General features: G+C 35.2%; 1 protein-coding gene across 2 annotated transcripts; it reads left to right on the top strand.

Annotated features, from left to right (window-relative positions):
* Positions 1–12,452: 12,452 nt before the first annotated feature.
* Positions 12,453–24,065, top strand: LOC149154220 (P-loop NTPase domain-containing protein LPA1 homolog 2-like). Of its 2 annotated transcripts, none has more exons than XM_089439227.1 (8): positions 12,453–12,832; positions 13,579–13,772; positions 16,099–16,433; positions 17,912–17,993; positions 19,824–20,306; positions 20,437–21,168; positions 23,187–23,297; positions 23,495–24,065. In XM_089439227.1, exons 2-8 carry the CDS (start codon positions 13,614–13,616, stop codon positions 23,906–23,908), a joined length of 2,316 nt encoding a protein of 771 aa, XP_089295353.1. In that variant the 5' UTR covers positions 12,453–12,832; positions 13,579–13,613; the 3' UTR covers positions 23,909–24,065. The 2 variants fall into 2 exon arrangements, with proteins under 2 accessions (XP_089295353.1, XP_089295352.1); XM_089439226.1 differs by having other exon boundaries at positions 12,454–12,988.
* The last annotated feature ends 1,314 nt before the right edge of the window (positions 24,066–25,379 follow it).

Raw genomic sequence — 25,379 nt, forward strand, 5'->3', positions numbered from 1 at the left:
TTCTCAAAGTCTTCCATAAATAAGTTGGCAATGATAGGGGACAGAGGTGACCCCATAGCCACTCCACATGTCTGTTCATAGATATCTTCCATGAAGCTGAAGAATTGATCTTAGGCAAATTTCTATGAGTTTGATGTTTCTGGATCAGTCAGTTTGCAGATGACCTCCATGGCATCATTGATGGGGATATTGGTATATAGTGAGATGACATCAAAACTAACCAAAATGTCATTTTGATCAAGTTTGATGTTCTTGATTTCTTCAATGAATTGGGTTGAGTCTTTGACAAAAGAGTTTGTGTTTCCTACTAGCGGTTTTAGTTTCTTGGCTAGGTATTTTGCTAGATGGTATGTAGGTCCATTAATCGTATTTACTATTGGTTTGAGGGGAATGTTTTCCTTGTGAATTTTTGGGGCTCCATAGATCCTTGGTGTGTAAGGATTGTTAACTATGAGATTTTTGTTGTCTTGTATCTTAGTGGTTTTTATTAGGTTAAAAACTTTTTTGGAGACCTTGTTTAATGTTGTCATCCATTTAGGGAGCATTTCCAACCGGAGGGAAGAAGTCGGGAAATGAAGGATCCATTGTTTCCCCTTGTCCTTGTTCCTGTTACTGTTGTCGACACTGGACACTTCTCATCTCTATTCCATAGTGTGCCCTTCCTCTTAGAGAATTTATGTTCTTCTTTTTATTTGGGTTTTCTTGACTCCAGAAAAACCCTTGCCAAAACACTCATTAACCCAGCAAGGTGGATGAGGGTAAACCCTCGACTTGTAGAATGACACAATTACCCACGATCCCTAATGCACATGAGACAAACCACACAAATTACCACAGACTGTCGTTGGATTACAAGGCAGGTAACATAACAACAACCTAATCCCTGCTCTCCAAATCAACCCTAGAGATATAAATCCCACCCCCACCCCCCACTCCACACTAAACTAAGCAACTTCAAGCCCAAGAAAGCAAGATGACAAGGCGAGCGAGACTTCACAATTGAAAGATAAAATAGACCCCCTACAAAATAGGGAGAAACATTCCCCAATAAAAGTAAAATTTTGGCCACCTTTACTGGTCGACCACCCAAGGGGGGGGGAGGGTTTAACCACCCACTATAAAAACACAAGATAACCCCAATTCCCCATATTCTCTAGAGAGGGTACACTGATACACCCTTCTTCAAACTGGACCACTAAAACGCCACACCCAACATTCCAAAGACTTATAAACACACAAAAAATTTCACTAAGAAAGAAACAGAACAATAATTCTTATACCTGGTATGAATCAACCAAAGAAGCTCTGAAAACGAACCCTGCATAGCTAAAATAACAGGATAACGTGGTAAATTCACAATAAGTCTCCCATATCTCCACACAATGCTCAATGCCTCACTGCTTTGAGCCTTCAACGTACTCTAGTTTATAATATCATTATTGCCCTAGAGTCCCCTCTCCTCCCCTGATCTCAAACAAGGACTCTTCTTCTTGGAGTAAACCCTCGTGAATGATACAAGAACAATCCCAACCAACATTCTTGCACATAAATTCCACCGAGTACTTAATCGTTGTGATCTAAAGCACTAGCCACACATACGGTACACGAACATTACATCTATTGTGAATGCCATTAATTGGCTCTCCTTAATAGATTGACTTTGCATATGTGTCTGCATGCGTCCCACTTGCCAAGAGACACCTCATCCCAGGTCAAGAGAAGGTCATAAGGTGGTGAGTCCTTGCCACGTTCTCTGAAATCCCGCGGTTTTTCACCCCCATTGAGGTAATAATATTAATAATTTAAAATAAAGTTATAACGTAGTTAACTTTTATGATCATGGGTAAGTGTTTTGATGCTTATCATGGATTGATGTCTATGGCCATTTACCACCCATTTATTTCATAAGTTGCACTAGTTAATTGATTAATTATAAAAAATGCCATATGAATAGGAGTTATGGTTTTTTGAGCATGTGGTATTAGTAAGCCATGGTATTGACCCATGATATTGTAACAAAACCTATTTACAAATTAAGAATCTCCATGGTTATGAATCTTGTCACTTGGTTTTTTAAATGTATATATGTTTAACTCATATATGATTCATTTATAATTATTAATAATAATTTAAAACAAAATTATAATTTAGTTCATTTTTATGATTTTTTTAATCATGAGATGTAAAGTGAGAAAACTTTAAGTAAAAATCACATCATCAAAATTTTGTCACGAACCATCCAATGTAATTCATGGTTAAGACAAGATATATTAAAAAGTAAGTGTTTTGATGTAAATTTAATTTATACTATTAAACTAGTAATTTAATAGTAGTAATTTATACTATTAAACTATTACATTTAATTTATACAGCTTGAGTGGGCCTAATGGTTAAGAGCATGTGTTTCCTCCTAAGAGGTCACAGGTTCAAAACCAGAGGAGGGTAGAGTATTTATGCCTTTGTAGACTTAGCAGTCAAATCATTGCGTGAAGGTGGGTCCCTTGTCCCACAAACAAGGAGGTCTCATGGCCAAGACAAGATATATTAAAAAGTAAGTGTTTCGATGTAAATTTAATTTATACTATTAAACTAGTAATTTAATAGTAGTAATTTATACTATTAAATTTAATTTACACAGCTTGAGTGGGCCTAGTGGTTAAGAGCACGTGTTTCCTCCTAAGAGGTCACAGGTTCAAAACCAGAGGGGGGTAGAGTATGTATGCCTTGCTAGACTTAGCAATCAAATCCTTGCGTGAAGGTGGGTCCCTTGTCCCACAAACAAGGAGGTCTCATATACCAATTTGGTGTCTGGCTTGGCTATGATCCCCTTGTCCCACACACAAGGGGGTCTCATATACCAATAAGATATTATTATTATTATAAACCTAAATTAAAAATGGAGAAAAAATTATTGCTTTGAATTTAACCAAAGGTAACTCCTAAACGAGAGATCTTTCAAAGTCACTTACTAATATTTGTTGAGGGGTGTAAAGTTGATGGAGTTTGAAACGGAAATAGCTAGTTACTATGTTTCTTAAAGGTTTGATATATGTTCTTATGCAAACACAATCAGGTTGGACTAGGTTCCGTGTCGAAATTCGAAAAGATGACCTTTATGTATTGTCAAAAAGAAAGCCTAAGAGATCCATCCTTGCCCCGATGGAGGAGCGAGAGGGCGGGCACGTTGAACTGACGGTCGAGGGTGAAAGGAAACGACGGTGGAGGAGGAGTCGAGGATCTCCAAGAGAAATCAACGGCTAAAAAAGAAAGTATCCTGACAACTATTATATGTGGAGAATAGACGTGAAAACAACTAAGTGGTATTCTGAGAATGTAAGGCGAGAATATTATATGCGGAGCACAGAAGTGAAAGGAGTTAGTGTTATAATTTAGTGGCATTAAAAAAAAATTGATTCATTCCTCCAAATGTGTACCAATAGACTTTCCTCGTTTACTTCACATGCAGATAATCGTAATACCCTGTATCGCGATTCGCGGCCTTTCCATAGAAATCCTTGAAATACGACGAGAATATATTCGGCACAAATTAAATTATTACACGAGTCACTTTCATTGTCTCTACACGGTAGCAAGAAGATTGACTAGTCACATCAGTGAGGATCCAATATTCTAAAGTTCAATGAAAACCGTATCCCGTGCTCTCAACATCCTTACGATACTTTGTTTTTTGGCGTGTGCCTCGGGTCATTTAGACTATCACTAACATATATTTCTTAATTAATAAAAAAATTAGATGCTGCCTGATAACCGTAAAGTTGAATCCCAGCCTTAACTTTGAATAAATAAAATCAAGAGATGTGCATGATTAAAGGTCTGACATTTAAATTAAATTAAGTATACAACATTAGTATTGGGATTCTCTGCACGAGCTTGAATAATGGATAAAGTCATGGCTGGACCAAATCAAATATATTTCCTTAATGTATTGTTAATAACATTCTTTAAAATTTTATTTTCGAATTGTGTGAGCACTATAGTTGGTGGCATGTAAGGGAATTTGTCGCCTGTGTGAGTGGTGATTCGGGAAGTGAGTCTTCGTGGGTTTCCGGTTTCGAGGAAGAGCGTGGGTGTTCCCACCATCCACGTCTTTTTGTGCACAATCCATTACACGTCCAAACCGTGTCGCGGTTGGATAAGATTTTGTGTTCGGTTTTCGAATTTTATTTTGAGGCGGTTAGTGATATTATTATGTGAGGTGAGTGTGGTGGGCATACAAAATACCTGTCCACGAAGATATTTACTTTGACTCGTGTCGACGAGCATGTGTTGTCCACGTGGACTTTTCGTGACTCAGCCTCGGAGACAATTTCAATTTGGATGCTACAGAGATTTACATACGTGTGGGGCCCGATGGAGCAACATGTTCAATCGTTACGTTTACTGGATTTAATTTAATAGTTGAAAAAGATCTACAGAAGACCGGTTTTGCGTAAGGTTGGCGCTCGCTCGATTTCAAGTCTTTTTAATAAATGGGGAACGTTGACGGTAAAATTGTTATTGAAAATTTTGGCCGTCAAATATTATGATGGAAAACTTAACACGCACGCCATTGTAGAATATTTGTTTTACAAAATATAGTTTAAAAAACTAACATGCATGTTATGTAAGTTCAAAAATATTGTGAAAATCGTTAATTATTTTAATTTAATATTTCAAATTGCAATGTTCAATTCAATTTTGTTGGTTTTGAAAAATCATTTGACTATTGTGCATGTAATATGTGAATGTACTTTCAAATTGTAATGTTCAAGTCAATTTTGTTGGTTTTGTAAAATCATTTGACTATTGTGGGCGTCTTTCCCGTATAAATTTCGTTCCGTTATTTAAGTGGCTTTTATTATATCTTTGACAAGACTAAATACCTTATTCTAAGGGGAAGTTATTTTATTCCGTTATTTAAGTGGCTTTCATTATATCTTTGAAAAGACTAAATACCTTATTCTAAGGGAAGTTAAAGATTTCCATTGGTTCCTTGGAATGAAAGATTTTTTTGGGTCTTCGTTAACATTACTATTTTAAAGAATTTTTAATAATGATAATTAAATTCATTTTTATATTGCATGGTTGTTGCAACTTCATTGACCAAAGAAAAGATTATTAAATTTAAGAATGGTTGAAAGATTTGTAAATTAATTATAAAAATTATAAATAATTTTTAAAATAATAATAATAATAAATAATTTATTTTTGAGGTTATAGTCAAGTCAAACAATAAATTAGTGTATAAAATTATTTTGTTTGTAAAAAAAAATTATGAGATGTAATGTCTTATTTTATTAATAAAATATGTTAGAATTGAATAAGGGGCACAACCATCACATTATGGCACCTTGAGAAGAAAAAACATACTTTGAATTAATAATTCTCTTTATGTGATAGTTGGGAAGATGAAGAGCCAGGGTGTGTTTATAAAAATGATAGAGAAAAATATTGAAGAGCTTTTTCTTTTTTCCTTTTTGTTCTCACCATTACTCCATTATTCTTCTCATACACTCATTTTCCCCCTCTCACTCTCACTCATAATTTCGAATTGGCATGAGAATTGGTGACAACTTGTGTAACAAGAATTGAATGTCTTGTAGTGCTTTTCCACGCACTGGAAGGCTCTTGAGGCCAAGAGTTGTCTTGTTGTTGTGTGGCACATAGAGCATTGAAGAAGGGAGGACCAGATGACTACAGAGATCAAAGAAGGTCTCTCTAGTATTGTGTAGACCTGCATTGTCATTTCTGAATGTCTATGGGCCTAGACAAGGAATGGAAAGCTTGAACACTGAGATTATTTCTCATGTGTGGAGGAGATTGGCCTTCACTTTTTGTGTTAAATTTAGTCTGAAAATTGTGTGCTAAATCCCTAAGTTTAGTTTTCCCCTCAAGGCATCAAGTTCTAACTCTGGGGTGGCCAACTATGAGAAAAAATTATAGCATAACTGTGAAGAGTGACTCACCCTTCTTTGTATCCAGATTGTAAAATATTTGACTCAAGATAAGTATCTCTCATGCATGATTATTTAATTGCTCTTTTCAACAATTTTATATGTACATTCATTTACCCTTCAACAAATTTATCATGGTTGTAGTTGTTATACTATTTGGTTGTAGCTTTTTATATGTATTAAATTTTGTAACAATACTGGTTAAGGAAGATAAACTTCCTAAATTCTTCTTTAAACAAGTCATGTTGGCATTTTTGCTATAAATTTTCTTATGGGAGGTTCCAAAAGTTGAAACTTGGACCATAATGAGGGGAATCTTGTTGATCCTCTAGTCCAATTTTCATATCTTGGGTCGCAAAATTTTAGGAAATATGATCAGATGAAGTTGGGCTTCCTAAATGCATCTTTAAATAGGTCATGTTGACATTTTTGCTATAACTTTTCTTTTGGGAGGTTCCAAAAGCTGAAACTTGGACCATAGTGAGGGGAAATCCTGTTAATCATTTGGTCCAACTTTTAGATCTTGGGTCACGATATTTTAGGAGATATGATAAGAGGAAGTTGAGCTTCCTGGATGCTCCTAAATCATGCATCAAATAGGTCATGTTGACATTTTTGTTATAACTTTTCTTCAGGGAGGTTCCAGAAGCTAAAAATTGGACCATAGTGAGGGGAAATCTCACTAATCATCTTGTCCAATTTCATTTTTTGCTTTGTGATATTTTAGGAGATATGATTAGAGGAAGTCAAAATTCCTAGATGCTCCTAAAATCATGCATCAAACATGTCATGTTGGCATTTTTGCTATAACTTTTCATTTGGGAGGTTATAGAGGTTGAAACTTGGACCATAGTGAGGGAACTCCCACTAATCATCTAGTTCAGTTTTTAGAACTTGGACTACTATAATTTAGGAGATATGCCTTGAGGAAGTTGCTATATTAGTTTGCATGCAAAGTGTTTGAAGAAATGCCTAAATGGTTTAATGATTCATTACATACAAACTATTTGATGAAATGCCCTAATGAAAATGTTGTTTTGTGGATGGGGATAATATTGTTGTATGTTAGCATTGTTGTATGATAGTATTGTTGTAGTTGATCTATGCCTATTTGCATGCAAAGCATTTGAAGAAATGTGTTAAAGGTGTTTTATTACAATTTGCATACAAACTATTTGATAAAATACCTCAAAGACAGAAATCAAAAGTTGCATGATTGAGTGATATATTTTAATTAGTATGTTACAAGTGGAATCATAACAATTTTTTTTATTTAATTTCATACAAAATGTTTGAAAAAATGTCTACAAGAAAAAAACCACTTAAATGGTTGTATACAAAGTTTACATGTAAAGTGTTTACAAAAGGTTTACATGTAAAGTGTTTGACAAAATGTATGAGAGATTAAAATCAAGTTTTTGAAAGTGTGGTTAGGATAAATTCATTATGGGTATGTGATGATAATTATGCTAGTGTCAAGTTTGAAAAAGGTACTCAAAATTACATCAACTTTGTAAAACATGAAAAAACTGGAAATTATTTAAATGCATTCTTGTTATAAGTTTCTTCTTGTTCCATAGAAGAAGTTTGTGGTCCTAATCCATGCCATCTATGTCCATTTATCTGACTAATCTTATGCTCGTTGTTTCCTTCAACATTTGAGCCATTGGACATTTTAAATTGGAGGTAGTTACCAAGGGCTCCTAGTCAAATTTGAAAATGACACTGCACTCAACATCTAAGTTTCCAATGTTTGTTATGATATGACTGAGAATTCTTCTTACAATAGAAAAGAAAGAAGTCCTACAATAAGAGCATATTTCCTTCGAACAACGTGACAAATGTATGTAATCTCACAGAGAGCATGTCACTCTAGATCATTATGATTCGTTGTACATTCCAAGCTCCAAAGAAAACTACCTAAAATATACCAATTCCAAACCCTCTTTTAAAATCCTCTGCCAACACCAAGAACCACATTTTCACCACTAATTTGAAACCACAAAATGTGGGGGGACATAATAACATTGGGTAATTAATAGAGCTACTCACCTTATTTGTTGGCAGGGTTATGAAACAACTCCAAGTATTCACTGAACATGGGATAAGGAGAGATGTTTCTTAGTTATACTTTAAGGACATACAAAAAATGAGTTGATGGTAGCCACTACACTAAGGGAAGCCTCTTAGAAGCCAACCACCTAGGTCTAAAATAGCTCCATTATCCCACCTACCCCTCGGGGTGCAATAAAACCAAGTTGATAGAGTTGCTCCTCCACAATTTTTGAAGTGTGAAATGGTACAATGGATGTAATAACCTTTGAATTTTGTCTTTCCATCTTAAATTCTATATGGCATTTGGATTTGTTGGATGGCGACATAAATTGATTTGGGTTAATCATAAACATATAATTAAAGAAATTTAAAGAAGGATACTCACGCTTTCAACTTAAAGGTTCGACTTTCTAGGCGTAAGGCTCCATTGCCAAATGATCAACCTATTGATTCCATTATGTTCAAACATGAAAAAATATATAAATTCAAAGTGGTTGGCCTCTTTTCAAATTTGTTGAATAAACCTTCTGCCATTGGGTGAAGAAGCACAGCACAAGAGTCTAATAATTATTATTGAATCTCTTATGACAATGAACTTTCTTATTTGCCTTGGATAAGGAACCTTTGACCCTCGATATATAGAAAAACACCTCAACCTGATTATTGGTAGCTCCACTTAGACCCCATTCAAAACTTACTTCTTGATTTCTCTTAATAGTAGGAATGATCCCCAAACACCTGTGAACCTCAACCACATATTTTACCACTTTTTAAGGAGATATGTGATGTAATATATACTTTGTTCATATACATAATTATTTAATCTATCCTTTTTATCCCCGGCTAAGTTTAAGGAGGAATTTGGTGTTATAGTGGTTAAGTTGAGCATTTTAATCCCTTAATATTTATTAGTCATTTGGCTCATCAATTGTCCAAAATGGTTGTTAGGATTAGGTTTACATAATTGAGCCTTATAACCATTGAAGTGAGTATGAATTGTGATGATTAGTCATGATGGGGAACTTCACAAGACTCAAGTGGTCCATTGCACAATCATACAATCTTCGTAGCTCTCTATGATTGATTGATTATAGTATCAACCTTTGTTGGATAATGATTTAACATCAACTTTCTTTTTAATGTGCATTTTTGTTTGATGGGAAGATCGTCTCATTGCATGTGGTGTTTAGAGAATTTACCCCACCAAAGCACATGGTCAAGTTCTCACTATGTTTGTTTGGAGCTTTCTTGATCATTTCCAACACTCTTGCCTTAATGACATTTTGGTTATATTCAAATAGTGTTAACATGTTATTTTCCATCTTCTATTTGTTTTCGTGAATATTTATTCCTTCATTGATTGTAAATATGTTCATGTAAACATTTAATTTAAGGCCTTGGAGGTTATAGCTCTATGAATGATTATCAATTGAGAGCTTGTCTACATCTTGTCACAATTGACACTTTGTTAACATCGATCATTATTTTTATTCCTTGTCTAATTAAACAATGAGGAGGGATTATTGTAATGTTTATTTGGCCAAATTATTTTGTATCACATCTTTCCCAACTAAATATTAAGAAGAATCTTGGGATGTAAATTTCACAATCGTCTACATAAATACATAATTGTTTACAATTATCTTCTTTATATCCAACTTTAATTTAAAGGAATGTTCACATTATGTTAATTAAGCTCAAATATGTGGTCATTGAAATCATATATTATACATCACACATCACTAAGAGGGAATAGTTTCCAACAACTATATTAATTTAATCCTAACAACTAAATTAAAATGGTGTTCTCGTCACACTTCTAATAACTAGGAATTCATTGATGATTTACATATGAATCTATCTAGAGGACACCCTTTTCAATATCATGTTATGATTTTCCTATTTTATCTTGGGTTATGATATAATATCTTCAATTATATACGGTGGAGAAACCAATATATTATGCTTTAATGAAGTTATGTTAATATATTACTTTACAAAGTATTTACTATTGGGAATTTCCTTTTCCTTTTAAGATGATGACACTCCTTAATACCTTGCCACTAGGTAGCATTGCAATTTTCCTTCTTATGCTTCTCTTCTAGTTGTCTTCTAGAGGGTTTATGGGGAAGCCTTGCTTGAGGCAAAGATGTGATGGAGAGTGCATAATCAAAACACATTATGCATTTAAAGGCAACTTGTTTATGGTCCAATGTTGTCCATTTTTCAATTGTATACTTTTTGCCACCTTAATCCTAATTTCTTTAAGGAAACCATTTGCAAATGCCACTTCAACACAAAACTAACATGTGTTGTTATATGTCTTTTAAGGGTTTCAAGAGGTTGAAAATGAAAGTTCCATAAGGTATTTTTAATGAAAGTTAAAATGAGAGGTCTCTAAAAACACATAGGCAAATTTTAGAGTTTAATTGACATTATAGTCGAAAGTCAAAAATTTGAGAGGAAAGCAAAGGTAGGAAACCAAGGTTTCATGCATCACCAACACATCCTATAAACCAAGACTCATACTGAAAGATGTGCTCACAATGCTCAACAAAATTAAATTCCATTATAAAGAAATAACAAGCATAAGAATAATAGAAAACTTCCTCTCAAAGTAGGGGTTTTTAGACTTGTCGAATTCAGTTATGTCAATTTAAGAGTTGTCACTAACCAATTAAACCTACGTTGGACCATGATTTAGGAAAAAAAATCTTGACATATGGCCTCTTGGCTAAGAAAAATGAGAGAAATTAACACAATGTTATCAATGATGAAACATCTAATGAGACACGATGCTTTTGCTTTTGTAACACCGAAGGGATTGGAACATCCTTCAATGGCTTTTTAAATCCCATGGAAATATAAACCATTTCGGAGTATTAGGTGAAGAATATCCCCCTTTTGAGATGTGGAAGAAATCAACACAATTTTAATAGATGAACACAATATAATGATTACCACTTTCAAGCTAGAAGTATTGCAATTTCAAAGAAGTATCCACCCTTATCTACAATAGAAAACCTTTTAAAGTTGGAGCAAAAAATGAGAACCCAAAGAGAAATCTCGAGGTATAATATGAAAACAAACATAAGTCGATGATAGACAAAGTCATGGACATCATCTTATTCTTAACATCAATCCAAGATCTATGCTCTATAGCGGAGTGGTAGAAACTATAAATACCACATTGCAAGCACGAGTTCGATCAACAACATCAATGCAAGTTAAAAGCACCATCCTTGTTGTTTTGGCAACATTCAAATAACACAATTTGCATTTTTTGAAACAATTTATCTCCTCATTTTTTAGTAGATGCATGTGTATACACAAAATCTTTAATATTTTCACGATTTTTATTTTTATTTTTTTGGAAATAATTTCAGCCTACTTTTATACACTTAAGCAAAAAATTATGCTAACTTTGTAAAGCTGTACATTGACTATTAACTCTACAATCATTAATAACTTTAAAAATCTTAATAACATTTGATTCCAAAATATTTATCAATTTAAATTAATATCTACTCAACTAACTAACCATTTAACATTATTAAATACTTTTATAAATAAAACATTTTAGCTGAAAACACCAAATCAAAATATTGTGCAAGTACTCTCCCTCCCCAAATAAAATATAAATCCCTATCCCCAAATAAAATATAATAAAGATTTCAAAATATAATAAAAATTTAATGTATGTACCCACTCCAATTTGACACCCAAAACATCTTAATCCCTATGATAAAGTGATCAATAGAAATAAGACTTCAAAGTCTATATCCATTACCATAATTTCCCTCCCTTAAATTTTAAATAAATAACATTCCTGCAATAAAACACAATTTAACACTAACTAACCCTTTAACATTAGTAAATATTTTTTTATGAATATAACTTTTTAACTCAAACATCAAATCAAAATGCTATGCAAGTAACATCCAACCAACAATATAATAGAGATTTCATGTATGTACCCACTGCAATTTGACACCCAAAGCATCTTAATCCCCAATCCCCATGATAAAGTTATCAAATGGAGATAAGGCTTCAACGTTGATATCAATTGCCATAATTTCCCTCCCCTGAATTTAAAATAAGTAACATTCCTAACATAAAATAAAGAAAAAAAAACATATTTAAATGAAAAATAAATGACTTTTCGAAGGCTTCCAAAGTTGTTTTTGGCTAAAATAAAATTAAAAGAACATATGTATGAGGAAAGGAGCTTTTGGAAGGTTTCAAGCTTGATCGCTCCCCCATGTTTATGGCCCACAGGGGGTCAGGGGTTCGAAACTCAACGTCGGCAATATCAAAACATAATTTAAAACTTTAAGACTATCGAGGTTTACCTCCTGCCCCGTCAATCACGGTCGAATTCAACCGGACGACTACCGTCAGGTAATGGCATTTGAAGTGACGACTCTCCAACATTGACTCCGCTTAACACATTTAAAGTCTCCCTTCAAATCGGGCTTTTAACCTCAGGAGCGACAAAGAGCTCGATAAATTTAATTAATAGAGCTGAAATTTAATTAGTCAAGATGAATTAGCAGGGAATCGGAACCGCAACAGCGAGACGGGTGGAGGGTCCTGCGTTGGGGAGCGTGGAGGAGAGGAGGAGGAGGTGTACTAATGGTGGTGCAAGAGGAGCCATTATTATTAACACCACGAATTTGCATCGATGGATCTCCATTGCACCCTCGAAACCTTACCGCGAATCGCCTCAGATTTCAGGATCTTTTTCTCATTTAAAGGCGACGAGCTTCGAACCCGAGACGTAGCCATACAAGGCGGCAACAACAGAAGCTGCATTAGAACTAGTAAGTTTTCAAACTTAAGGCAAAAGCTTCTGAATGCTATCAGTTTTTGTCTTCATCGAATCGGGTGTCCGAGCCTCTGAAGGATCACTGTCACATTAATTCGAGCTTTGCAGAACCTGCATTGCTATGTCAGCAATTATACCCCCCCGTGTTCTGGTAAGTTCGCAGAGTTCTTGATAGGATTTTGCCAGCTTTGTGCTAAATTTGCCAGGTTTTTATGTTTTATCGAAAAACTCAGTTTTCTTTAAAGCCTGGCTGGTGCTCTGTCAAACTTTGTGTGTTATTTGGAGAAAATTCAAGTTTCTTTAAAAGTCTGCCTCGCGCCAGCCAGTTCTCTAGATATCTGTGCGTGTTTGCTTTATGAAAAAAGAAAATTCTGAAATGCGTTATACTGTTATTTACAAGCCGTTTTTAAAAAACAATTTCGGCTGGTTTAGAGTGCAATCATCTTAAAGGTGAGTGATAATGCACACACTATTGGCCTTTAACCGAAGGATTTTAACATTGATCCGGTTTGTAGAGTGACTGTTGGCTACTTAAACAAGAGGCTTTTTCATGCCTTCAATAGCCGTGCATCGATTGAAAATGTTTTATGCGTATAAAGGCTCCTGGCATATATTGTGATCTATTTAAATATAGGGAATTTTCTTAAGACATTTCTCTCTTTTCCTCTATAAATTTGATGGATGCTATAGCTATTTGTGGAGGAAGCTTGATTTCGGCTCGGTTGCTGTGCTATTTAACAGGTATAAGTGACTGTAGCGGTTGTTATTCTTAACAAATGGCGGAAGCTCCAAAACTTCTTTATATTATTGTAAGTGATGAAGATAGCGCAACGAGCCAGGGAGCTGAACATGCGAATTTGTCATTTCGGTATACTCGTTCTGTCTTACAGTGTACCTTACAACTTATGGGATGCAAGCCACGTCACTCTTTCAAGGTGATTTGCTTTCTGCTTTGTTTTGTTAGTATTTATTTTCTGAATGTTCGTGTGCAGGTGTCATGAAAGGACTGTCGATTCTCTATTTCTTGTATAGACTTGTGTTTTAAGTCTCTTTGTTCCAGTTACCTTCTCAGTTTTGGGGCTTTAAATTCGGATTTTATGTTATAAATATCCCTGAGAATCACCCTTTTGGGTTGCCTAAGACTTGTTGAAAATCTCGCTGTTGTAGGTTTTAGGTCTTGTGGATGTCCGCTCACCAAATCTATATGTTATTTCGCATGTTCAACAAGGGTTTCTCTCGTTTCATGTGAATATCTGTTTTTAGAAGGTTTTCTTTGGTATCTTTTATATTCAGCTGATTTCTGATCCTACTCTGCAAATAGCTTCTGTTTGGCATATATATCTTCTTTGTAGCCTCTTTTTCATTGTTACCAATAACAAGTTTGCTTTGGAGGAAGTGTGATTCGTTTCCTCTCTTTTGCTGGTATTTACGTACTAAGTATTTGCATATGTCTTTGGCTTTTTCTTATCTTTACAGAGATTCTTGTTTCATTTGCATATCTGTTTTTTAGAAGGTTCTGTTTGATAACTTTTTTTTTTTAAACTGATTTTCTTTATGATTTGTGATACTACTCTGTAGATAGTTTCTGTTTGACATAGATATCTTGTAGCCTCTGGTTAATTGATAATAATAACAAGCTTGCTTTGCAGGAAGTGTGATTCGTCTCCTCTCTTTAGCTGGTATATTACTATTTAATTACTTGTTTACAGGTCGTTGGCTTTTTCTTATCTTTACAGAGATTGTGACCAGTGCCTTTTTTATCCCGGGGTTTAGTTTCTGTAATGCTTATAATGCAAATGAAAATTCTTTCCATAATGAGCTATCGATCATTTCTTATCGAAATTCTTAAAGGTCTATTCTCAGTCAGCAATTTAGCAATATTGGCAATGTTCCTGATCGTTAGCGGTTTTTCTGTGATTGTCTTTTCGATTAAAGTTATTTTTCTTGGCATTTGTCTTATATTTATACTTCATGTATATTATATCATTATGTGGGCTTATACTGATGCAAGGGACTACTTGGGAATGATCCTGCTGTTATCTCAATTTCACTATTTTATTGGTTGCTCTTTAATTTTCCCCTTCTATCTCTTTCTTCAATTGTGCTAGTATATGTTCTGCCTCTGCCTTTGTTTTCCTATTATGCTCTTCTCCACACCCTATTGTTTTACTACACCTTCAGGTCACATGCATCGTTATTTGTGTTACATCCTCCTTGCATTTCTCCACTACGATTATTTTGCTATGTCAACCACATCTTTATTTGTGTTTCTCTGCCGTTGTTGGTGCTTGAATATGAATTATTCGTATGCATGATGTTGTAATTCTTTTTCGTTGCCTCTCTACCAGCTACATCCTCATTTGCCATGTCCGGTGCCATTGGGGTTTGGACATAGTTGTATTTATCTCTGCTACAAATTTGTTTGAGTTTGTTTGTTCAAGATTGTTGTTTTTTTTCCTGAATTAAGCTGTCGTCATTTGTTCTGCCTTCAGATTGCTTCTGAATGAAAGTCTATACTCCAAAGTTGTTTTCTATAGCTACATTATCATGAAGAGAGGAGAAAATCATAGGATAATTTTTGTTATCTCTTGGGAACAAGGGATTTCTCTTCCATTCCTGTTTAGAATTCATGTTACATTGATATTATTTTTTAGATGTTTGCCTCTCCTTTTTTGTTGCTATGTTAAATTGCTCAGCGTGGAGACTCTTAGATTCATGGTGGCTGTTCTTGATTATTTTGATTGCCCTACAGTTCTTGTTTCTTTATTTGCACTTCTAGATTTTGTTCAACCTTTTGGATTGGAGGTTGTTGGTCTTTGTGTGGAGATTGCTTTTCTAACTTCGTCATCTATCTGTGACTACTTTTAAGGCTTTGTGACTGAAGGCAGTGGCTGATTCACATGCTCACTCTTTCCTGGAAAGGAAAAAGACCTAACTAGGGCCTCACACCCTATATTGAGCACATTTTCCTGTGTTTAGTTTTATCATGTTGATGTGAATCCCCATGAGACAAGAGGTCCAAAAATGCTACCCTCAAACCTTCTTTTATTTACTTTGCGTTGTCTAGTTCTTGATTTTATCCTTATAAGCATGTTATTTTTGGTTATAAGTAGGGAACTGTATACTAAATCATTTCTAAAAGTATTCTTTTCCATTTTCCGTATACCCTAACATTTAACTACATTTTACTGTTTTCCTTAGGCCGGTGGGTAAGGCATTCTCTGTTTTGCTGACTGCATACTTCTTTGTTCTAATCTACAGATTAGTAAAAGGGTCTTCGAGGTTATGAGAGATGAAAGTTCAAGCAATGGAATATATTTGGCAAAGAATAAGCATCCATTCTCTAACCTTTCTCAGAAATCTTCAGAGAGTGAAAACGATGGCCTTATCGATGGCTACTTGATGGAAGGACAAGGTGACAAAGAATCCAATAATGAGAAGGATAATGAAAATGACAATAAACCATTCCAGTTGTACAAAAGGCGGACTACAGTGATTGTTAAAAGAGACAAGTTTTTGGATGTTGTTTGTGATGCCCTTGCTGAGTACAAATATGTTGGACCTAACAAAAGAGCTGACTTGGTTCTAGCATGCAGGTGCTGTATCATAATTTTTTTTTGGATATTGTCTCTCTGCTTTTCCACATGTAATGTATTTTCTCATTTAATTCATTTCATGGGCCTCCATTGGATTTTGGGAAACCATTTTAAAATGTATAGAAGCTGCTAGATTTAGATACAAACAATTCCTTTCCTGCTGAATCATTCGTTTATTTTCTATGTTATCAGTGCTTCTGAAATTCTTATGCTACTTGCGAGCAGTTTTATTTTGTCTGTTTTAATGATTAATTAATTAGAGAGGATAGTTTATATAACTAAGGTATCAATAATCTATTATTAAAAATGTCCAATAGACAGAACTTATTTGTTGGAGGAAAAGGTCACTGAAATGAGTTTTCCACTCTTTCCATCCATGGGAACCCTGCTTGTAGGGAAATATGTATGGGATGACTGGAAATGCCCTCGAAATGTTTCCTGGCCATCTCTTGTGAAGTGCCTTTGTAGTGCGTCCTGGTTGTTTCAATACATCAAAGTAATTTTTTGGACAAGCTGTAAGAGTATCCATTTTGCTTAGCAGTAGCAGCACAAGCACAAGCGACCCATAGGGGGCAAACATGTTGCCGGGGAACCCTGAAACCTGGTGGGAGCATTATCAGCACTCCACTTTCACCAACTTGACAAGCCCCTCCAAAACATTTTTTTTTATTGTTATGTTTGCCAAGTGGCATGAGGCCTGCCTACAATTTAAAAATCGAAAGAAAAAAGAAAACAAGGAACAACAGAATTTGATTCATATATATATATATATATATATTATGCCATTTTTTCAATTCATAGAATTTTGAAAGGGTGTTTCTGATATCCATACCTGTTTAGGAAAATACACTGTTATATTGTTTCCATATTTTAGTTGAGAAAGGGTTAGTGACTCAGCCATAGCCTATATGTGATCTATCACCATTTTTTATTGTTGATGTGTTTAGTTGGTTGTGTTTAGCCTATACGTGTTTAACATTTTCCCCAAGTGGCTGAATTGATACTTATGCATTATGACTTTATAAGTTGTTCCTCCATTGTCATTAGATATTGTAGATTATTAAAGCTACCGTGGTCCGTGACTATTGGTACATAATATACTATATCGATTCTGATGCTTAGAGCAAGGCTGCTTAGGCTTGATTGAGTTTGATGAGCCATTCAGGGTAATAAGAAGGTTTTTTCTATGGAGTTTGCAGTGAAGTTTTATAGAGGGGAAATGACAATGAAGTGGGGTTTTGAAGAATATATTCTTTACTTTGGTAATTAAAAATTATTTGAACTGAATGAGAAAATATGTTTGACCATTATTTCAAAATATAATTGTCATTCCTGATTATGCAATGGCATGTCTCTAGATTATAAATATCAGTCTGCATTGTGATTTTCTATTTGTATCACTTCTGACATAAGTTTTGAAAGGTACGAAGTTCTACAAGTTTTATTCTTATTTGAAATATGCTTTTATCTCTCTCCAGGATACGTGAACGGAAGGAATCAATGACAATTTTACTTTGTGGTACAAGTGGTTGTGGCAAGTCGACTTTGTCTGCTTTACTGGTATTTTCTCAGAACAATCTTGCGTTTTAGATTGAAGAAAAACTTGCAATTAATCTATTAAAAATATGGTTGTTGAGTCATAACATATGTGGATGTGGTTTTAGCCATATGTAACAAGTCAATGGAGCCAAAAAATGGGTTTGAGAGCACATTTGTAGATTTCTATTAAGATGTCATTGGTCTTCATGGCATGAAAAACTTTACCGAGACACATTAAACCCTTTCATTTGAAGTCTTTGCAGTTTAAGAAAGTAATTTTTTAAATGTCATGCTATCTAAAAGATGATAATGCATGATCTGTAAAACATCAAACACATGTGGATGGTAGTTAATTCTACACTCACTTGCATTTTGATGTGAATGTGTGCAAAATTGGAAGTTCATCAAAAAGGGGGCCATTGATCAATTGTGTGAATCATGAATGCTTCATACCATGTCAGCAAGTTGCTGGGGCCCTTATTATGAGTATGAATGTTAGCATTGTTCTGATGGTATGTAATATAGGACTAAACGTTGGGAACACACACTGGAGGTTATTATGTTTGGTTCTTATATAGCAACCCAAATTATACAAGGTTAAAGTTTCTAGATTTTAGATCCTGAAATTGTCCCAGGGAAAAAAAGTTGCATTGAGTTTAAGCCTGTGAAGAGAGGTTAATGAGCAAGCTATGAATGCTACAGCACTGCTTTTAACACTACATTCAGATTTACTATTGCTCTGTGATTTTAGTGCTATGTAGCTGAGCTCTAGCTTGCAACATATGTTTTCAATGTATTATTTTATGTGGCTCCTGCTGTAAGCAACAATGAGTCTGAGCTCATGTTTTCCAATTTGTCTGGGCAAGGAAGAAAGTGGTGCAGCACAATTACTTTTGTTGCATGTTTACTTTAGAAATTTTTTGAGGCACATTCATCTTCAATTGCCACTACCTGCTATATCTGTGAAGTTTCAACTTTCAATCCCTGAATTGTTGGAGATTTTTGCTTCTTGCAATTATGTTTACTTGAATGCAGCCACCTGACATGTTAGAGCTTTAATAGACTACTACATACATCATTGCTTTTTAACAATCTTCTTCCCTTAAGGCAAGACAGAAAGTTCTGTTATGTGCTTCATAAATTGTCTTTTGGTCCCTTTGGGTACAGGGGTGCATAATTAATTTAAGAAAGTGATAGTTTAGTAATGCAGAAATTCACTGGTAACAGATATGGATCTTATGTTGTGATTCACATGTTGAATCATTTAGTGTAGAGCTAGTGATTAAAAGAAAGAAAGTGATATTTTGGTGATGCAGAAATTCACTGGTAATAGATGATGGATCTTATGTTGTGATCTACATATTGAACCATTTAATGTAGAGATTGTATTACTATTTTCAGTAAAATAGGAACATAGGTGTGCATATCTACATGTTATATTTAATAATTGAGCAAGAAACCATTTTTATATTTTATTGCAAGAAAGGATTACTAGTCCAACTAATGTAGCTATCTCTGATTGAGATAACGTACAATTCAACAGATGTATATAGTTTTAATGCATGGTTTAAAATTAAAAGTTGTTATTACTATAATTTATGGGATGGCTTCATCAAATTACCCAACATAATTCTCCTTTGGTTCCTTTTACAAGAATTAATGCTTTGTATAGCTAGTACACTTTGTATATTTCAGTTTTCTATAGAACCTATCTCCTCCTACATATTCGTACTATGTAGTTTGTGCCATGTGGTGTAGCACCTTAACCCTACTTCCTAGTTTTATTACTGATGCATGCCTACATGTGATTCTTATTGCTAACTGCTTTGAAAAGTGACACTGTTTCTACAGGCTAGTAGACTCGGAATCACGACAGTTGTATCTACTGATTCAATACGGCACATGATGAGGAGTTTTTCAGATGAGAAGGAAAATCCTTTGCTGTGGGCTTCAACATACCATGCCGGAGAGTTTCTAGATCCAGTTGCTGTAGCAGAATCCAAGGCAAAAAAGAAAGCAAAGAAGCTTGCAGGCATGTCTGTAAATGGGCAGCCTGTCACTCAGGGGTCTAGTTTATTATCCAACAAAGATGAACTGGGCATGCAAGATTTAACTTTGACCAAAAAGGCAAGCAGATTCGAACCTTTTGATAATGCAAAGGGATCTGAAGCTACTATTGGGATCGAAGCAATAGGGCCTAGATGTCTGGCAGTTGAAGGATATAAAGCCCAAAGTGAGATGGTAATGGACAGCCTGGACAGGTTAATAACTGCATGGGAAGAGAGGAAGGAATCTGTAGTGGTTGAAGGTGTGCATTTAAGCCTTAATTTTATGGTAAGCTTCTGTCTGTGCTATATGCATTTCGAAGTACTCTTTTTATTACTGGGCGTGTGCACATAAAGTTGTCATATGTGTTCTTTTGAAATACTATTTGAACTGATAGTTCCTTTCTGGAATCTGACAGATGGGGCTTATGAAAAAACATCCTTCAATAATACCATTTGTGATTTATATTGCAAGTGAAGATAAACACTTAGAACGTTTTGCAGTCCGTGCAAAATATATGACCCTAGATCCTGCAAGGAACAAATATGTGAAATATATCCGCAATATACGGACAATCCAAGATTACTTGTGCAAACGAGCTGATAAACATTTAATTCCAAAGGTCAACAATACTAATGTGGATAGGAGCGTTGCTGCTATACATGCGACAGTTTTTAGCTGTTTACGTAGGCGTAGTGCAGGTGAGCAACTCTATGACCACACTACAAATACAGTTAGTGTAGTAGAAGAAGAATATAGAAATCAGTGTGCTGCTAATTCAGTTAGTTCAAAGGGGATGTTTCAACTTATTCAGAGGCAAGGGTCCCAGCGCCACCTTATGGCACTTGTTAATACAGATGGATCTGTTGCAAAGGCTTGGCCATTTGAATCAATTGATAATAATGACCACAATGGAACTGAAAGTGGTGTTGGAAATCCTTTGTATGGACCTCTTCAAGTTGGGAAGGCAGAGCCTGTAAATCTTCAATTTGGCAATTTTGGTATTAGTGCTTGGCCTAATGACACTGGAGGCACTAGCCATGCTAGTAGCATAGATGGTTCAAGGGCAGATGGTACTGAAACTGGTAGTCGTTACTATTCTTCATGTTCAAGCTCACCCAGGCATTCTGAAGGACGGCCTGCAAAGGAGGTACTCATATTTATCTTCTGCGCTGCTTCGCTTTACAAACTAGAAAAACACATGCTTTCTAGAACTTTTGGCTGTATATTATTTTCCTAGTTCTATGCTTTTGATTGTTCCTGTTTATGTTGTTTAGACTGTTTTTCTTTTATGATTTTAAATGTTTTCCCAATGCAAGACTCATCTATGATGGGAAGTAAATTGTGTTTCCCCACAGAACTGTCTGATAAATTGATTACAAAATGATGGAATATTATACAGATCTAGTCATACTGATGAGAAGGTATTATGAATACCATTTCATAATATCTAGGATGAATTTTCTAATTGGGATGAATACTATTTTCTTTTTACAGTTTTCAACTTTCACCAAAGCAGCCTCAACTTTGTTAGAAATCAAAATCTTTTTGTCCAAAATAAGCTGCAGTTTAGATTTTTGGTGTGAGAAATTGTTTCTTTAATGATGATGACATGGAGCGATTATGGATGCCATCTTTCTGCTTTTGACCGCAATGCCTCAGTGAATAACACATTGATAATTGTCTCCTTATTATGTTCTTTCAAGCTTCAGACCTAAGACTATCTAGTCATCTCTTCTGGCCTCCCATTATTAATGCTCATTTAGGATTGGAGCGATTATGGATGCCATCTTTCTGCTTTTGACTGCAATGCCTCAGTGAATAACACATTGATAATTGTCTCCTTTTTATGTTCTTTCAAGCTTCAGACCTAAGACTATCTAGTCATCTCTTCTGGCCTCCCATTATTAATGCTCATTTAGGATTGCATACAATTTCTTTAAAATAAGGAAAATCTGTCTGCATTCTTATGAGATTGCATACTTTTTAATTGATTATGTGCCTGTGAAAGAGAGTTGTGCGGAATTTTAGAGGGAAATTCTAATCAAACTTGTATTTATCTGAAAGTCTTTTTCAGATATAATAGAATGATTTGATTCTAGAGCTAAAGATTGTAATTCTTAAATGAGCAACCAGAAAGATTCTGGATCAGTGTTAGGTTTAGGTATTGGCCCTCCAGTGATATTAGTAACACGTAAGAACCTCCCCTTGGGACGGGAATGCCAGCTCGAAATGGCTGTTAATACCCCATAGGCTGAGGAGCAAAGGGGGGAGCCAAGTCTGATTAGTGAGTTGGTGAGGCAATTGCTTACCAAGGCAATGCTCAGTAGTTGGTCCAAGAGGATGATCAGCCCCATTGGGACTGAGACACGGCCTAGACTCCTACGAGAGGCACTGGTGGGGAATTTTTTGCAATGGGTGAAAGCCTGATGGAGCAATGTTGTGTGAAGGCAGAAGGCCCATGGGGTGATGACCAACTTTTCTCGGATGAGAAGCAATAGTGTTTCATGGTTCACCATTATTTTTTAGTTACCAATCTGCCTTCAATGTGTTTTCTCCATTGTTTAAAATAAGATGTCTAGTCAAATCTCTTGACAAATATTAGAAGTCCTAGGTTTTGTTCTAAGATTGTTATGCAAGGGTAATATTTAAAATTAAGTGAGTTTTCCTTTGAATGTCCCATAAAATTCTGTCTTTTTGAAAGAGTCAACATTTTTTTTTCTCTATTTAATGTATCGGTATATTTTGCAGTGGCATATATTTCTCTTTTCAAAACAATTAATTTTATTCTTACACTGTAGTTACAGCCCATCTTCAAATGGGGATCGGAGGTCAGAAGTAGCTAACAAGATTTTGTCAGAATGTCAACGAATGTGATTTACATTTCAGAATTGTATTGTTAAAGCCTACATCCAACAGCTATCAACTGCATGGGTTTTGCAACCTGTGCACTTTCTCTTGCACTAACTTATTTTAATGAATATTGCAGATCTTTGTCATCTTTTTATAATGTACTTTTTAATGCGTGCAAATAATAATTACACATGGCTATGGATAAAATTAACGGCTGTTGCACATTTATTGTGCATAGCTATAGAGGTTTAGTTTTGGTATTTTAAGGTGGGTAAATTTGTTTTTCTAATTTTCGGATAAATTATATCATTTCAGCTTACGGAAGACATGCCAGTACCTACTAGTGATGAAGAACCAGATGAGGCTCCTGAGGTTGACACTGATGAAGATCTTAGTGATGCAGAAAACAGAGATATTCAAGACGAGGTGCATCCTTATTAACTAAATTATTTTACCTAGACATGAAAATGGGAAAGGTGACAATTAACTGAAAATAAAAGCATCCTGAAGTAAATAATCCTCTGTCGAAACAAATGAAATCTGTTTAAAATCATTCTTGGTTTCAAAATGAGGTGTTTTGAAGCATTTCGGGCTCACTTTGAATGTTTTTTTTTCTGTATCAGATGGAAGGGTCTGTGGAAGAGGGTTCTGCAAGGTCCGATGAAGAGTATGAAGATTTGGCCATTTGCGATGGGCAGGATGGAGGCTATTGGTCCGACAATTCTTGCAAGGAAAACACTGGAGAAGATTTTATGATGCGTGGAATTGAAAACCAAAGTTTGGGAGTATCTTCTTATAAAGAGAAGCAGCAGAATTGTTCTCAGCATGTAGTTTGTCATTGTCTAACATGTGAATCTTATTTGAATTCCCACGTGTGTTCTAAACAGATTCCTAATGATTCTGTAAAACCTGAACAATATTTAAGGGGTAAGGCTGTTGCAAATAGTTCAGAGCCAAGCTCCCTTGATTCACTTCTTCACAGGGTACAGAGTCCATCTCAAAGTGTTCCTCCATTTGAAAAGTACGTTTGTGTATAATGGAATGATTGTGTCTGGGGCTTCACGCGGACCCGGTTCACAACGATAGAATAGGATGTCTAGTATAAATAGATATATTTCAAGTAATATGTCGTACTCTCCACCCCTGCGGATTGTAAATTTTAACAACGGTGTAAGTAATGCACCTCTAGTGGAATTGAGATGAGGGCTGGAATGTTTTGCAATACTTGGTGTTAATTGATGCACCTTTATGAAACCGAGTTGAAGCTTGGATGATTGCATAAATTGGAACATTACTTTTGATTTTCAGTTACTGGAAAAGCAATGTGGTTTCAATGGTTCATAAGTTTTATTTTTCATTTTCTTATTATTTTATTTTAATCACTTGGCCTTATAGCCTTGTCTATTCTCCAGACATTGGTCCGACGAGCATTACTCCGAGCATCAGTTATCTTCTTTCGATAGCATCAATGCCCTTTTCACTATTATATCTTTGGCTTAACATTCCAACTGAGAAAATAACAGTCTTATTTGGAAAGGAATTGGATTTTCATCGAAGAGAAATGAGTCGCACTGCTAATCCAAATTATCATGCATGCCATCAAGATATCTGCCGGATAAGAGGAATCCAAAGCTTACATTATAATAAAATTTCCATTTGTTTGTTGGATGCATCCTTGCATCCGAGCAGCTTTAGCCCACATTCTTACGAGATTCGAGTGTGTCATGTATTCTCTACTAAATCTTTTACATTGAAGGTTAGTCTCTTGGAGACTACAGGACTGAAGCGCAGCTCATAAAGATTGAAGACATGGGTGCCAGAACCGTTGGGTGAAGATGTTATATGTATTTGTGAGGTGCTGAGCTAGAAGTGTTGATATCCTCTTTTTTCAAATGAAGAACCGTAAGTCTTTAACTTCAAAGCTCACACCATATCTCCGAAGCTCATGTCATGCCTATGGAAGATAAGAAAGTATGTTGCTTATTCTACTTGCCTTTCAAAACGTAGGGGATTCAAGGTTGGTTCTCTTTTACCAATGTTTCGTTTTGTGATTAGAGGTAAGCACTACCGCATGGATTCTCTGTTTTGCCAAAGTTTTTGTTTTAAATTTATAAGTTGTTATTTTCTCCTACACAAGTTTTTTAAACCGGTGGCTATTATTTTGACTTCATGTAATTAAATTGGGCAGTTGGCAGCAGATCTCGAAGAAGAATATCGTTAGTCGGTGATAAGATTGCAGCTGTAAGAGAGTTACATTAAAAGAAATGATCAAGAAAGTACAAAATTTCTAAGGTGTGTCAACTAAATGGCTAACCATAGACCTATTCCTAAATCCCAAATATTCATTCTTGCAACGTTGTTTACATCATTAACTAACTACAAATATTCGTTCGTGCAGAGTTGTTTATAAATTATATCATTACTGATTACAATATTGAATATGATCTTTTATGCAGCTTGCTTTTGGAGATGTCCTATAGCATCCAAAGGAAGTCTGTCGCACTTAAG

The sequence above is a fragment of the Pinus tabuliformis genome, chromosome 9 (assembly GCF_031772625.1).
Source record: "Pinus tabuliformis cultivar Carrire ecotype Pingquan chromosome 9, CPIR1, whole genome shotgun sequence".
Classification (NCBI taxonomy): domain Eukaryota; kingdom Viridiplantae; phylum Streptophyta; class Pinopsida; order Pinales; family Pinaceae; genus Pinus; species Pinus tabuliformis.